The sequence below is a fragment of the Artibeus jamaicensis genome, unplaced genomic scaffold, assembly GCF_021234435.1.
Source record: "Artibeus jamaicensis isolate MK-2021 breed Jamaican fruit bat unplaced genomic scaffold, CSHL_Jam_final contig_525, whole genome shotgun sequence".
Classification (NCBI taxonomy): domain Eukaryota; kingdom Metazoa; phylum Chordata; class Mammalia; order Chiroptera; family Phyllostomidae; genus Artibeus; species Artibeus jamaicensis.
In genome coordinates, this window is record NW_026521874.1 from 12,043,543 (window position 1) to 12,059,977 (window position 16,435).

At 43.9% G+C, this 16,435-nt stretch overlaps 1 protein-coding gene across 3 annotated transcripts in view; it reads left to right on the top strand.

The window, feature by feature from the left end:
• CORO1C (coronin 1C) overlaps positions 1–16,435 on the top strand; it is a 75,028-nt gene that overhangs the window by 21,711 nt on the left and 36,882 nt on the right. For all 3 annotated transcript variants that reach the window (XM_037156161.2, XM_037156162.2, XM_037156163.2), the window contains exon 2: positions 4,963–5,162. In XM_037156161.2, coding sequence (XP_037012056.2) covers positions 4,968–5,162 — 195 coding nt within the window. In that variant the 5' untranslated portion in view covers positions 4,963–4,967. The remainder of the gene's footprint in view (positions 1–4,962; positions 5,163–16,435) is intronic.

Consider the following 16,435-nt stretch of genomic DNA (forward strand, 5'->3'; position numbering starts at 1 on the left):
GTGCTCTGGCTGATCGAACATGTCAGAAATGGTTTGCGAAGTTTTTTGGTACTATTGACATTTTGGGCAAGTAACTTTGCTGTGGGGCTGTCTTACGCATTGGAAGGTGTTTAGTGGCACCCCTGGCCTCTCCCCACTAGAAGCCAATAGCAGGAGACAGACAGTATACTCAAAATATCTGAGTCAATAAAATTACTGGTGAAAATGAAAACTGTGTCTTTTACTTTATGGAAAAAACTAAATGGATTTTTTGGCCAACCCAGTAGAATCAATTTGTCGGTTTCCACAAAGTCAGTTGGGATTCTGATAGGGATTGAATTGCATCTGTAGCTTAATTTTGAGTATTTGAGTAATGTTAAGTCTTCTGATCCATGAACACAAGATGTCTTTACATTTAATTGTGTCTTCTGTCATTTCTTTCAGCAATGTTTTATAGTTTTTTAGTACAGGCATACCTCAGAGATATTGCGGGTACAGTTCTAGACCACTACAACAAAGCCAGTATTGCAATAAAGCGAGTTGTAATCTTTTTGCTAGTGGAGGGTCTTCCCTCTAATTTTTAAAGAACGCAACATCTGTGTAGTGTTGTAAAGCCAAACATAATAAAATGAGGTGTGCCTGTATATAAGTCTTTCACCTTCTTGGGTAGGTTTATTCTTGAATATTTTATTCTTTTTGATAATATTCTGAATGGAATTGTTTCCTTAATTTCATTTTTTAGGTCATTGGTAATGAATGTACAGAAATACAATTGATTTTTAAAAAATATTTCATTTATTTATTTTTAGACAGAGAAGGGAGAGAGAGAGGGAAATGTCAATGTGTGGTTGCCTCTTGAGTGCCACCTACTGGAGACCTGGCCCACAACCCAGGCATACAACCTGACTGGGAATCAAACCAGCAACCCTTTGATTCACAAGCCGGTGCTTAATCCACTGAGCCATACTAGCCAGGGCCAATTGATGTTTTTAAAAACTCAGCTTGAGGAAGTTTCCTTCTAGCTTGTTGAGTGATTTTATCATGCAAGAATGTTGGATTTTATCCAACGCTTTTCTGTGTGAGGTGTTCTGTGAGCTGTGTTTTTGAATTCTATTGATACATGTTACATTGATTTTTAGATGTTGAACCAACCTTGCATTCTTGGGATAGGTCCCACTTGGTCATATTGTACAATAATGCATTTTACACGTTGCTAGATTTGGTCTGCTAGTATTCTGTTCAGGATTTTTGCATCTATATTCATGAGAGATATTTGTCCACTTTTTTTTGGTCATGTCTTTATCTGATTTTGGTATCAGATTAGTACTGGTCTCATAAAATTATTTTTGAAGTGCTTCCTCTTCTTCTGTTCTTGGGAAGAATTTGTGTAGAATTGGCATTCTTTAAGTGTTTGATGGACTTCGGTGGTGAAGCCACCTGGACCTGGGTTTTGTTAGATGTTTTTAGTTCTTATTATAGGTATCATTCCCTTCATTTTATTGATCAGGAGACTGAGGCTAAGAAAGGTTAAGTAATTTACTAATAAATGACAGCTAGGATTTGAATCTGGATTACCTTCTAGCTGACATTTATTGTATAATTAGATACGTATCTCTAACCATACGAGGTGCTTTAACATTTGAATCTCCCGCTACCGAGTGCTTGTTTAATGATCGCTTTTTACGTACTCTACCATTTTCAGATAGAGAATCTGACACTTAGGGAGATTCATTGACTTGCCCTACTGAGCCATGGCCAGGAAGTAAATGGTACAGCTGTGCTTCTCACTCACAGGGCTGTCAGACTTTGGAGCCTGCCCTCTTAATTGCTTTTCTCTATTTCGCGCAGCAAAAGCAGCTGTGCCATGTGGATAGCTAACCCAGATCAGGTTCAACCTTGGATGTGAGTGGGCTCACACTGCCTTTCAAGCTGCACTTGGACATGCCTGGCTCAGTCAGCACAGCTCAGGAAGCACTGACTTTTCTCACTGTCTCTGCTCTGTAGCTAATACTCTAATCCATGGCTGTAGCAAAAGAACCAGTATATCATTCTGACTCCATGTAGGTAGAATGAAAGTAAGTCGTCAGTATGTATAATATAGAATGACTTTTTAAAGTATTTTAGTATGTAAGTCAGCCAGCAGATTTGTGTAATATCTTTTGATGAACACATTTGAACCACTTCACATATTTATATTTATTAATGTTTATGTCATTGGTGAGATTAGATGGTATCTGGCTTATCTAATGGGGGACGTCACAGTAAGAGGTAGGTTCTGATCTACCAGGTAGGGCGGTTGGTGTCTAGGCCTGGCAGCCAAGGTTCTGGAAGCCCCAGGAACAAGGGGCAGGAAGCTCCACAGTACAGAACCACAGTGTCGTGTGACACCTGTTCATACCTGTGCCCACCTGTGCTATGTGTCGTGCTGCCCAGGGCATGCAGTCTGGCTTCTGCTAGAGCAGGTGCAGGGCAGTCTCTGATTGTGCAGTAGTAGAGGAGGTGACTGGGGTGTTTAGCTGCTTCTGACTTAGGCTTCAGCCAGAAGCCCCCTTCTTCCCCCGTCCCTGTCTTTAGAGACACAGTTTCCCTGAATGCTCTGGGGTTTGCAGTGGGCCTTGGCATCCTTTTATGCGCCTCTCCTCCTGAGGCACTTGGCTGAGTAGAGAACATTCACACTCATCAGTTACCGGACTTGATAGCTTTCCATCTTCCCAGATTGTGTTGTCTCATTAGTCCCCTTTCCAGTGTCCTTTCCCTCGTCCTTCTGTGTTTATACCTGCTTTTATTCCTTGGCTGTCATTTTGTTAGGTTCTCAGGAAGGAGTGGAGATAAATGCGATTTGTATTTCTTTTGTAAATTACCTCTTCTTGTCCTTTGTATAACTTTCTATTGGGATTTTCATGTTTTGAACTTGTGAAAATTTTATATGTGAAGGATAACAACTCTGACATATGGTGCAATTCTTAGTTCTATGTTAACTTACTTTTGAAACACTTGGTGGAAGGTGTGCAGGTGGGGATCTGAGCTTTCGCTAACCGGTACAGATGGTCGTGTCGGGAAATGGGTCCTGAAACCGGCTGGCTGTGCATTGGCTTTTGTGTGGATGTGCTTTTCTTGTGGTTTCACCACCTCATGGAAGCTCCTCATGCTTGAGAATTATTTGCACTGTTTAACATATGAAGGACCCTGGCCAAGTGGAAGCAGATTATTTGCCATCTCCCCTACCTGATAGTTTAAATGTCTGGTCTGGTAGTCAGCTGGAAAGGTCAGGCAACAGCTAGGCTGAGGAACATGGGTGCTCAACTGCCTGCCCGGGGTCCATTGCTTAGCCCAGTGACATGCCCTGGGCTAGGAGAGAGGTTACTTTTGCACATTCCTCGGAAGGGTAGAAAGAGGCTCTGGCAAAAATAGACGCACTCCCTCTGCATTTAGCAGTGGTCCCAGAGCCGTGAGAAAGGGACCTGGAGGGGAGGAGTCAGCAGCATCCTGCCCCGTGCCCCTTGTGGCATGGCTGGTGCCAGCCCTCCTCTGTGCATGGGGGTCAGGGTGACTGGTTTTCAGCTGAGTTGTCAAGGTTCAAACATGTTCCATTTCCACTTAAGTTTTTTTCCAGGCCCCTTCTATCCTAGCCAGTATGAACAGAATGTCCTACATTAGCAGGTAGGAAAATGACGTTGGATGAAGGCTAGGAAACCACCAGCTGGGGCCTGTTGATCCTGAAGCATGAGCTTTCAGTGCACGTGTCTGTCCGACACCCTAGTGGAATTTGGAGTCTGAAAGGACCCATGAGTAAGTCCAGGAATACTACCCTGCTCCCAGGTGAATGATCGGCTCCAATGGGAAAACCCATCCTGGTTTTATTTCCTCTCCCTAAGGGGCATCCTCTGCCCAACCACTACTGCCACAGTCCTTCCAGGCCTCTCCAGGCCAAGTTTATTGTCACAGTGCTTACTTAGCCCTGCACCTTGCTTTTAGCTTCCTCCTGTCTAATACGTCTAGTATGCCACTGTTTGACCTCTTGTCCTATACACGCCATGTTTATCACCTTACTCTCCACTTAAACCCTTGATGCTCTTTGCTGAGACCTGCCTTTTGACCTTAGTCAGACTGCTGGTTGCATTCAGCACCAGGAGTTTGGTTCTGAGTTGCTCTGATTATTAAGCCTGTGTTGGAAGCTCTTGAAGACAAGGGTGGTTGCCTAGTGTTTCTTGAATTCTCCACTACACATAGTTGGTCTTACAGAAATATTTCTGAGTGGGCCCAGTTCTCAGACAGCAGAGTGCTGATGTCTGGGGAAAATGCTGAAAACTGAAAAGTTACACACCAGGAAACCTCAGTCTCTGGAATCCAGCACTGACCAGCTGACTGACCTTGGGCAGGTTACTTTTCTTCTACAAACCTCAGTCTAGCATCTGTCATATGCCAGGGATGCCGAATTGATCCTCTTCTAATAAAACCAGCTTCTCAGTGGCCTACCAAAAAAAAAAAACAAAACCCAAAACAAACAAGCAAAAATTACTCTGAAAAATTACCTTGGCGGATGAGGGGAAAAGTCACAATATTATAACTTTTTTGAGAGGGTTTCTTGAGCTTCAAATCTACCATATAACTTAACTTTGGAGTTTTCTTATTTACAAAAAGGGAGGGCTGGAGTTAATTATCTTTCACTTCCCATCCAGTTGTGAAAGGCTAATTTCCTTCATTCTTTGCCTTGATCTTTTTCCTGAAATTAAAACTGGTGAGCAGTTTCTGGACCTTGAATTAGGAAACTTTCATTTCTTTGTAATTCTTTCCCTGACGCATTTTTCAGTTTTCTCCGGGTATGTGCTGCTAAAGGAATTTTGGATTTGCCATTTGGCTACTTTTTAGGAGAGCAGACAAGAGTGCCGTACCATTCTGGTTTTTTCTACTTGAGCTTTTCATTTATAAAAGTAAAGCTTTCAGTTAGTTGCATGATTTTAACATAATTTTGTTCTTCTACAGACACAATGAGGCGAGTGGTACGACAGAGCAAGTTTCGGCATGTATTTGGACAAGCGGTGAAAAATGACCAGTGTTATGATGACATCCGGGTTTCTCGAGTGACCTGGGACAGTTCCTTTTGTGCTGTCAATCCCAGATTTGTTGCCATAATCATAGAAGCGAGTGGGGGAGGCGCGTTCCTGGTGCTCCCTTTGCACAAGGTAAGCAGCCTGACTTTCCATTCTCTTACACACCGGAAGAGAGAGATTGACAGTTCACCAAGAATCACGTGACTGCCCAGACCATTAGACTCTGATGTAACTGAGATTTCATTCCAGACTGTTTACAACCACATCAGTTTTTCTCTAACAGAGAGTCATTAAACAGAATGGGGAACTCTGTTCTGGGCATGCCCTCTGTGGATGAAAAAGATTATTATAATGATGCCGTGAGCAGGGGCAGGCAAGGAATTTTATGATTGGTTAGTAGGCATCTGCTTTTCACAAACATGTTTTTCCAAAAAGTACGGTTTAAAAACACTTGTTTTTACATGTGCAGAAATTTCTAAAATCCTTTTTTTCTGTGTAAAGTCATGAGGACTAAGACTTTTTGTTTTTTTTTTAATGGTAAGTGGGATGAGAGCACAAGGAAATGTCCTCAGTAATGCCGATTTCAAGTCTGGAAAACGGTAAGTTTCAGCGTGGGACCTAAACAGCGTTAATAAGTGAATAAGTGTAGCAATAAAGGATCATTAGTGAAAGTGTTTCGTGTCTATCCAGAGGGCCATCGCTAATAGGATAGGAGAGGGAGAAGATAGAAGATAGGTGGTTTTCTGATTATTCTTTTTTTTTTAAATATTTTATTTATTTATTTTTAGAGAGAGGGGAAGGGAAGGAGAAAGAGTGGGAGAGAAACATCAATGTGTGGTTGCCTCTCACATGTCCCCTACTGGGGACCTGGCCCGCAACCCAGGCACGTTCCCTGACTGGGAACTGAACCAGTGACCCTTTGGTTTGCAGACCCATGCTCAGTCCACTGAGCTACACCAGCCAGGGCTGACTATTCTCGAATATCATAGACAAAAATCTGTACTTGTTTTAGCAGGAAATCCCAAAGTCACAAATAATTGGGGGTAGGGGGGGACCGGGGAATGGGGATTTCTGTGGTGAGAAAGAACCTGGAAAGAGTAATTTTCTAGTTTAGCTTTTAGGAGGAGAAAGTCTGGTGGGCCCTGAGCTCTATGATAAGGTCTCAGTGCTGGTGAGGATGCAGGTGTCGGGTCGCATCCCAGCTGTTTCCACTCTGCTGGGAGCAGTGGGTCTTCCTGAGTCCAAGCCGTGTGCATTGGGGATGCCTCTCGTCATCATGGGCCGTGCGATTCTGACCGCGGCTACCATAAAGCAGTTTTCTGTCACAGTATTGTTTCCCATCTTGGTGTTTTTTCCTTCGGAAAAACTCTCACTGGGAAAAGCTCCAATTTTCTTGTACTTTGCTCTCCGATGCTCATGACTAACTTGTTTTAACATCTGATTTCTACTTTAGTGACTGGTTTGATGTGATATTTCACAGTAGGGCCATTTCACTACAGAAATAGGGGATGGCTGACTTTGGGGAACACATTTGATATGTGTTTTCAAATGTATCTCCTATGGCAGAGTCGGTGATGATAGTTTAAAGGAGAATGTTTGCATTAAATTGAAATTTAATTTTCTACTTGGATACATTGATTTCTATGGAGAGCATGGTTGTTTAGTGGCAAATAATACATGACATTATTATAAGTGGACTTAAACCTGATCTTGGAGTCGGAGTTTGAATTTAATGCCAGTTACATTTGGTCTTCACAACTTTTCACTTGATTTGTTCACAGAGTGCAAGGAGCATTTGGAAACCCGACTTTTTAGTGGTGGGTTTGGCGGCCAGATGAGCAGATGTTTTGGCTTTGTAGGCCGAGATAAGGCATTGGAGTGACGTGATCTGTTTTGCAGTTAGAGGTATTTTTTCTTGTCTTTTTTTTTTTAATCCTCACCAGAGGATATGTTTATTGATTTCAAGAGACCAAGAGAGAGACAGAGACAGGGAAGGAAACATCAATAGAGAAACATTGATTGGTTGCCTCTCATACATTCCTCACCCAGGGATTGAACCTACAACCTTTTGGTGTATGGGTTGACACTCGAACCAGCTGAGCCACCTGGCCAGGGAGGAGTTAAGAATTTTTATTTCATCTTTTATAGACAGAGAGATGGATTTAAGGTTGTGGGGGCGGGGGGCAGTGCTTCAAAGAAACTAAGCCAATTAAGAAGCCCAAGATAAACATTTTTTTAAAAAGATTTTACTTATTTTTAGAGAGGGGAAAGGAGGGAGAAAGAGAGGGAGAGAAACATCAAAATGTGGTTGCCTCTCACATGCCCCCTTCTGGGGACCTGGCCTGCAACCCAGGCATATGCCCTGACTGGGAATTGAACTGGTGGTCCTCTGATTCACAGGGCAGCACTATACACCATCCAGGGCCCAAAATAAACTTTTAAATCTTCCTCTGAGTTTAGATAGTTCTCTTCAAGTTCTGCATCCCCAAAAGGCTCTGGGAGTCCATCTTGGCTTTTACAAACCATGGGAAACTGATTTTCGTTTATGCCATTTAAGGGAGGCCTGTATGTAGTTCCTAAGCGAACTGTATCTTACAGTTTGGTTTTCACTTGCATTAAGTGGACTACACTTAATAAATAGAATTTAGCATTTTGTTCTTTAACGAGCTATATGGGGGTTAGGATAGAATAAGTTGTTTTAAAAATAGTCATGTTTGGATGAAGTGTTGATTTTTGGAGGAGCCTCAAGGGTCTTTCCCAGGCTGTAATGCTGTCCGTGTGGCTTTGCTCCTTAAATATTAATTTATTTTGAAGGTGGTAACATTAGTATAAACTAAGCCAGATGATAGCCGTTGGAAATAAGGTCAGTATTTGGGATTATTGACTTTTACAGTTGATGGATTTACATGTACTGTGTGGGATTTTTGTGAATTAGTATATTTAGCCCTTAGGGTCAGTGTGGTATGGAGGAAAGATCAAAGATCTAGGAATTGGGGAGCCAGGGCCTGGGGTTCGGTCCTGGCTCAGTCACTAACTTATAGTGGGACCTGGATATGTCAGTCTGTCCTCCTGCTTTTCCATTTTTCCGTCTGTAACATGAAGGGTTGTATGTAAAAGTGATTTTCTGCCTTGGAAATTGTAGATCATCTCAGAAGTGACTCTCCTGTGGTTCTCAGTTGTAAATTAATTTCTAGTACATCTGCTTTGGTACCCAGAATTAACAAAGGCCACAGTGTCGTTTGACTTCTTCGCCCTCCTTAGTGCCAACACGTAACTTTGGAAAGCAGAAACCTTTTTATTTGTGGCTGCTGTTCCACCAAAGCCAGTGCTGAGCCTGACAAAGAAAGAGCGGTCCCGTGGCCTGTAGACAGTTCTGTGCCTGGAGCCCTTAGAAGGATCTGCTGGGATGGCAGGGCCCCGCCCATGAGCCCTGAAGTGTCGGTGATGCTTCCCTTCCTTTTCTTCCCAAGAACCATCTCTGGACTAGTTATTATCTAAATTGGGCATCAGCTGCTGCTAAAAAATAGAACTGTGTTCCACATTGTCAGGAAACCTACGGCATTTCCATCTGCCAACTGCTGTCCTGATACCTATCTATCTACCTTTGAATAAGTGCCATAAGTTTTCCATTTTTACAGATGTTCATACAGTACAAAGCCTTTCATTGTCTTTGACTGTTCACACGTGTCAGTTGGTTGGAACATCTATAAACCAAGTGTCTCCTGGTTGCCAGCATCTCTGCCTTCCAGGAGCCCTCGCATCGAGTTTCTCTGTGGTTAGAAGATTGTCGCTGCTGAGCTGTTCGTGTCCTCTTAGCAGCCTTGAAGGGTCAATGCGGTGGGGACCCCAAGAACATGGGGAACCCATTAATCCTAATGTAGGGCTCAGCCCTGGAAAAGAGATCCTGCAACTTCAGTATTTTAGCAACTTTGAAATAGTTTTATAATGAGGTGCTGCTTTTGTTTAAAAGTGAAGAAAAACCAAATTCCCACATATAATATGAAGTGACGCTTGAAATCAGGGCCACAAGAAATGGTGCTCTAGGGTGTGTATTGGGCTCCAGTATCTGTCGATAGCATCTGGGATTACTCTAAACATGAATTTTCGGGAATGAGTATTTTTTAAATTTTATTTTTCAGTTAGGGACATGGTTTTTAATAACTATTGCAGAGACTTCTGGTAAGTTTCCCCCTGCTTTTTATTATTATTATTATTATTATTATTATTATTAGCAGGCAGGTTGGGCTTGCTGATGCTATGGCTCTCTGTACACATTAATATTGAAAATACATAATTGACCTGAAGATGTATTGTGTCACTTTCAGAAAGGCTCCCATTTAAAACCATGGTCTTCCATGAATTTCTCTTCAAGGCTAGTCTGTGTTAGCAGTAAGTAGGGTTCATTATCACAACCTCATGAAGTTTGTGGTGAGATTCTGGGAGGATCATGGTCCAGGTCTCGACTTAAAAAATCGAGAGACGGGTAGGGACACATACATTAAACACATACATAGCAAGAGGTAAGCTTAGGAATAAGCATGTGCTTATTTTAACCGAATGGTTTATGAGGTTTCTATTAGGGAGGTTCCATTAGAGAGAGCAGGATTTTAGGAGTCACTGCCAGAGGAATAGGGAAAGCACTCAAGCCAGAGGTGGGGCGGTTTAGGCTAGCACACGTGACTCGGGATCTCTTTTGTAATGCTCCCTTCAAGCTGCGGCATGCCACTCTGTCCTGACTTTTCAAGGTGTGGCTTAGTACATTTTCTTATTCTTTGTTCTTTCACAGGCTGAATGGTGGCAGTCTTGCTGAACAGAAGTTGGCTTTGTGGTTTTGGCTGTAGGGTTTTTTTTCCCTACAGCCGCATAAACTGCCTTGTCCCAGCCCCCTGTGCACCAGACCACGTGGGCATGAACAAACCTCTCCTGTGTTGAGTAGCCACACTCGTGATGTGGGACTGAGGCATTCCCATCCCCGTTGTGAATGAATCATGTGGGACATTCAGACACACCAGTGTTTGTGGTTGGGTGCACGTGCACACAGGCGCCGGAACTTCAGATCACAGTGAACCTGCACATCCTAAACTTCGGCAAACAGGGTGAGGGGAGCTGGTTAGAATTATACACCTTTGATCTCTCAGCAGTCACTGAGATGGAGAATGCAAAGTCACTTGGATGGAGAAAGTTACTTGGATGGACAAGATGGAGGGCTCCTACCTCCCCTGATTTCTTTCTCCCTTCCTCCCGTGACTGTTCTTACCTGGGAATATTGGAGTGATGGCTAATTTCATCCTCCCTTTAATTGCCTGGGAGAGCAGCTCTGCTCTGGGCCCCAATGGGATGGGTATGGCCAGGGCTCTGTTGGCCTTTGGGGTCACTATCTCTTTCTCCTGCTAGCTCCTCAGGTGTAGCTGTGTATTATACCTTATATATAGTGATGATTCTGCCATTTATTTTAGGAACTGTGCATGGGAATATTGAGATCTTGCTGTATTTATGTCTGTGAATGATCTTTTCAGTTCATTTTGCAATTTTAACTAGGCTTTTGTGAAAACCTTTAGCCCTAAGGAAATCACTTCAGTGAATATTTGCTTAGTTCTCTCAAGGATGGGATATAGCCATGCCTTCAAGATGCGTAGGAAAGAAATTAATTACTTATAGCACCTCTCTTAGGGCATTAGGCTTTAATTCTCTCACAAAGCTTGGGTTGGCGGGGCTGCTTTAGAGCATTTTTCTGCCGTAGTTATTGAGGAAGAAATACTGATTCATTGTAGTCAGTATTCTGAGTGTCTTCTCTAACTGTTCAGTGTCTGGCTCATGTGCTACCTCTAATTCACTGAGCCAGTGGCAACCATTCTTGGGGTTCTCTTAGCTGCTTGTCCATGCTGCTAGTACCACGGGCCACATTATGACAATGTATTGTCATCATTTTCCTCGTTACTTAACAGATAAGGGGAAGGCAGTTAGAATGACACGCTCTTGATCTCACTTGCATGGAAGATACAAACCGGATGGCTGTTTGATTGGTAGCTCCTGATAACAAGGCTCTCTGAAATCTGGCCTTACTCTGCTCTGTTGTGGTAGCAGCCCCTAAGGTAGCCCCCAGTGGTTCTCACCTCCTTGTCTTCCTGCCCACGTCGTGCATCCCCTCCCGTATTAAATGGGGCTGGCTGCGTAACTGTTAGGATATGCTGCACTGGTGGAGTTTGACTCTGAAGCTAGGTCATAAAAGCGTATTGTCTTTCACTTGGTCTCTTTTGGAGGCTCCATGCTCCAGGCAGCTCCGTGGAGGGGTCCATAGGACTTACACCAGGCGCCAACACCAACTTAGCAAACGCGAGGGAGCCGTCTTGCAAGTGCATCCTGTAGCACCGGCTGACACCTTGTCTCAGGAGAGCCGGAGCCAGAACCCCCCAGATAACTGCTGCTTTTATACTCCTGGCCCTCAGAAACTCTGTGAGGTAATAAGTGTTTGTTGTTTCAGGTAGGTAAGTTTTAGAGTTAAGCAGCAGTTCCTTGTAATCTCAGAATATGGTGCTTGATCCATAATGTTAGGTCACATAATGGATAAATAAATGAGTACTTCACAATGACTTAAAAAGCCATCTAGTATGTTTAAGTACTCTTTCCACTTCTTTTTTTTTTAAGATTTAATTTATTTATCTTTAGAGGGGAAGGGAAAGAGAGAAATACCAATGTATGCGTCTCATGTGTCCCCTGCTGGGAACTGACCTGCAACCCAGGCGTGTGCCCTGACTGGGAATCGAACTGCGATCATTTGGTTTGCAGTCCCACGCTCAACTCACTGAGCTATACCAGCCAGGGCTACTCTTTCCTCTTCTTAAAAAAATTAGTAAATATATCAATACATATAGATACACAACATTCTTATAACATCTTAAATAACTAATTGGTGGGTTCTATACAGTAGCAACAGAAATTTGTTATATGGCAATATCCTTATGTTCCATGATACTGTCATGTAACCTGAAAAATGTGTTACAAGGTCAATAGTCACTATCTCATATATAACTTCAAATTGTGTTATTGGTTTTGGGAGAAAGTCTGGGATGTTAAGATTGGTGGTGGGTCTAAAGGGGATTTCTGTTTTCTTCTTTATAATACCTGTCCTTTTTTCAAAATGCCTTACAATGAACTAACTTACTACATTATTTTAATATTAAGATTATTTTAAAAGTATTGTCAGTAATATCACCAGAGCATATATGAAGAGCTAGTTGTTGTTTAAGCTTTAGTGAAATCTAAAACAGTACTTTAAAAAATCACCTGCATTCATTCATTCACGTACTTGTTCCTTAGACATTTGAGCATCTGCTCTGTGCTATGCCCTGGTGCTGGGTTCTTGTTCTTAACAAGCTTTGATAACAGTTGACCTTGATCTCTCCAGCGGGGAGCTTTGTGTGTGCATAAAGCATTCTGAGTGATGAGAGATGAGTTCCACCTGAGGCTCAGACATCCAGGAAGACATCACAGAGCGTTTCCGTTGGAACTCAGGTTTTTCCTGTGTGTGGGAGCTAGAGATGAAACAGGAGAGGAGCCCCGCCAGCCCTCTGCATTGATGAGTTAGAAGAGTCGTTCTGTTCTCAGAGAGCAAAGAATGAGGTGGGAGCCACATTCCGCCTTTGCATGCCTGGGTCTCTGGCTACTTAGATGGACTTTTCCAGTATTGGAAAAATGGCAGGTTTGATTGGAGGGTGACTAAGAAGAGCTGAAGGGTAGCTTTTTGATAGAAAATCACATTTCTTGGCTTCCCCCCCTTCTCTTCCATTGTAAATAGTGCAAAATTGGTGTTTTCCGTGATCATTTTATGGAGGGGGACCAGAATAAGCACTGTTCTTTCATTTCTTGGATTATTGCTATAACTGGAACAACATTGCACGTTTCCTCTGTACAGGCTTCAGGAAAAGAGAGTGACTTCATGTCACAGTCTGAAGAATGAGACCCCGAATGGCATCAGAATGTGCTTGAGGGGCTTCCCTAGACAGTGTTGGTTTCACATGTGGTAGGACTGCTCTGCTGCCTGCTCTTCAGCTGCAGGAATCAAGACGCAAATGGAGTGATTGCCCAGGGCTGTGGGTCTTTCAGGGATTAGAAGTTAGGTCTCTGAGTCTTTGTTTGACTTGTACATGTATATTTTTTATTCACATTTTTTCCCACTGAGTGTGAAAGATTTTTTTGTATAGAAACTGCAGTGTAATTGACACGTAATCCTGTGCATCTTTCTCTGGGATTAGAAGACTTACTAACAAAAACACTAGCTAGTCAGGGCTTTGATTCTGTCAGCTCGGAAAATTGTCTTAAGGTTTGGAAAGTACTTTGTCTATACTGTGCCTTGTGTGGAAACAGCAACAATGATGAAATCGCAGCAGTTCACGTTCTTGAGGGCTTCTTTAAGTGCCAGGAGCCGTGGTGATAGTGGCCTTCTTTCGTGGACTAGTGCAAAAGGAGTGGCAGTCTCTCAATGGTGCTTTTAACCAGCACCTGCTGGATTTTCACTGGCTGCACCCCCTTACTGTACATTGCTAACAGGCCCTATCCATTCCCACAAGGAGAGGTGCTCCACTGGGACAAGGGTAGCAATGCCAGTAGCCCTTTGTACAGATGTGGGCTTTGGGCCCCTGGTGGCTTTGGTGTTAAGGGCAGGGGGGTTTATTCTTGTCAGTGCCCTGATGTGTCCGGAAGGCCTGTTCACTGCCTCCTGAAATAGAAGCTGTCTGATGCCCCTAACACCTTAAACTGTCAATAGTATGGGCTGTGAAAGGCGGGGAGGCGGGAGTGGGGTAGGGGAGTGTTGGGGGGGGGGGCGGTGGTGGCGGATGCAGGGGGAGAGCACCAGGTGCAGAACAATGACTTCCAAATAATGTCACGAGCTGCCAGCTACACGAGTGAGCCCCGCATGGCCTCATTACCACATGAAGTGCCACAGAAGGGCCTTTTCATTTTCTCCCAGTGACTCTGTTTTCCACAGTCTTGCTGTGGAGGAGGAGGGGGGGACTCAACTCAACCTCAGTTAACAATGGAGCACAAAGTCCTGGCAGAAGGAACCACACAATGTACCCTGGGGCTATTTTTGATTACAGTGAGTGACAGTGACTCAGAGTGTGCCCTAGCAGATGACGGCTTCCACCCTCCCTCCCCCTCCCTCCTCCCCTGGAGATGAGCAGGCAGCCTGTCCTTTGTGCGTTTCCTTGGCTGGCTCCTCACGCTGCTGCAGTTCACTGATATGTCCACAGCAGCGGCCCGCAGGCTTGACAGGGCTCTGACAGTGGTTTTTACCATATATGGCCAGCAGAGCTCTGGGGCTGTCAGCTGGCCAGGATAATTTCCTTCCTTTGCTTTGATTGGCTGCACAGTGGCTCAGAGAATGGTGGGATCTGGGAGAGTGTGGTGAAGGGAAGCCACTGAGTCAAGTGCAAAGACCGTTTAACTCTTTCATGGTTTTCTGGAGTCCGGACTGTACACACAGGCAGGGGCTGCCGGCAGGAGCCCTGGGCTTGTAAATATGAGTCCAGGTCTGGGAAAGCAGCAGAGAAAAGGTTCCTGTATGCAGATTACTCTGCAACAGACTTTAAGGTTTAATGAACAAATTTCTGCGGTCCCAATTTGTCCAAAAGCCACCTTGTAACCATAGGGAGCAAGTTTTCTGTTCCTAACAAGTTGAGTATCAGTGTTAGAGGTGGGACCTGAGTTGAGTGCAGGGAAGGCTGAGCTAGGAGCACGTGTTGGTGCTCGCAGAGGAGCGGGGACTTGGGTTTCTTTCTGGCTGAGCTTTAAGTCGAGAGTAAATGATACAGGCTACTGAATTGGGTCTCTACTCCTGGCCTCCTGCTTGTTTACAACCGCTGCCTTGTGTTACAACCACTGCTGCAAGATGTGAACTGCCTCAGCCACGGGGTCCAAGGCATTTACCTAAAATAGTTGTAATTTTTTCTGTTTTTCATCCCCACTTCAAAGAGGAGAGATTTTTATTCTGAGGCTGTGGGCACACCAGTGCAAAGCTGGGATTGGAGGGGGGAGCCCTGGAGCCCCTGATCCTTCTCAGAGTGTCCCGGGGGAGATGATCTCCAGTGTCCTTTGCTTGGCACAAGGGGCCGGGCAGCGGTCACTCTCCTTTCTAATGTGATGCTGAACGCTTTGTTTTTAATTTCCTATATTTGTACTTGCATCAATAGTTCTTTCATTTTTCAGCTTTTGCTTCGAAGCTGAATTTTATTTTGACTTGGTTCTCCCTCATCTTGGGTTCCTAGTTTTTTGTTCTCAGACTGAAAGTACCATATGAAATTACTTGTCTGCAATGATGAGGTTTTTTTCTTCATGAAATTTTTTGTTAAGTCAGGAAGTTAGGAAATACAACTTCTCTGGTCGCCATTGCAAATTTAGGTGTGGCTAAGGAGGAGTTAACTCTTCTACTCTTGGACTTTCTGATAATAAAATATCCATCATTTTAGAGTAACTTCCTTCAGGTTCTTGACAGTGGTCTATTCGATACTGAAATCAGTTGTAAAGAGAACCCGTGATGGCAAAATGATTTGCTTGGCATTTTCGCTGTGCCTGTAGACGCCTTGTTTTACTCACAGGCAGGTGAGGTCTCTGCAGAACCACACTGCCCCTCCCTGGCACTTTTGTGCTTAGTTTATCTTACAGGACTGGGTAACCCAATCTGTGTTTTCATTGGGAGCACCTTCTCTTAGGGTGGTATTTCTGGTCCATTTAAAGTAAAGGCTGCTCAGAATGTTTTATTCCTGGGCCATGAGCTGTCACTTTTCGGTGACCAGCCTGTCGACAAGTCACGTGTCGCATGCATCAGTCTTTACGGTCTGCTGCAGAAGTTCCTGTCTCCATGTCTGAGCCCCTTCTCCCCTGTTGCTGGACCACACTCACTGGAGCTCCTCCCTGTGGGGCAGCAGGGCCTTAAGATTTCAACAGAACACGTATCCACATATATATAATACTGTTACAAGAAAAAGGAAGTTGAGTAAAAAGGGAAACCCACTTCAATAGACATCCTTTTCTGACTCCTTTGAACTCTGCACAGTGTGAATGGGGCCCTTAGGCTTGGGCTGGAAACTTTTCCTTTGCTTCCGAGCACATGTTTGACTTCAGCCATTATCCTTGCTGGGAGTTCAGAAATCCTCATTGTGTTACACCAAGGCCAGTAAGGAGTTATTCCAGTGCCTCTGAAAAGATCTCTTAATTTAGGAACAGTATGATAGAGTTTTTGAAACGTGGGCATATAAAGGGATTTTGATTAGCATTTTGTCCTAAAATGAAAACTTTAATGAATATAAGGTGGGGAGGGACAGTTTGGAAAGTCTTTATACGTTATTCCCTGAGTCAGGGTGGGGTAGGGTTGTTTAGGCCCTTACAGCAGGGGGTGCTGGAATTAG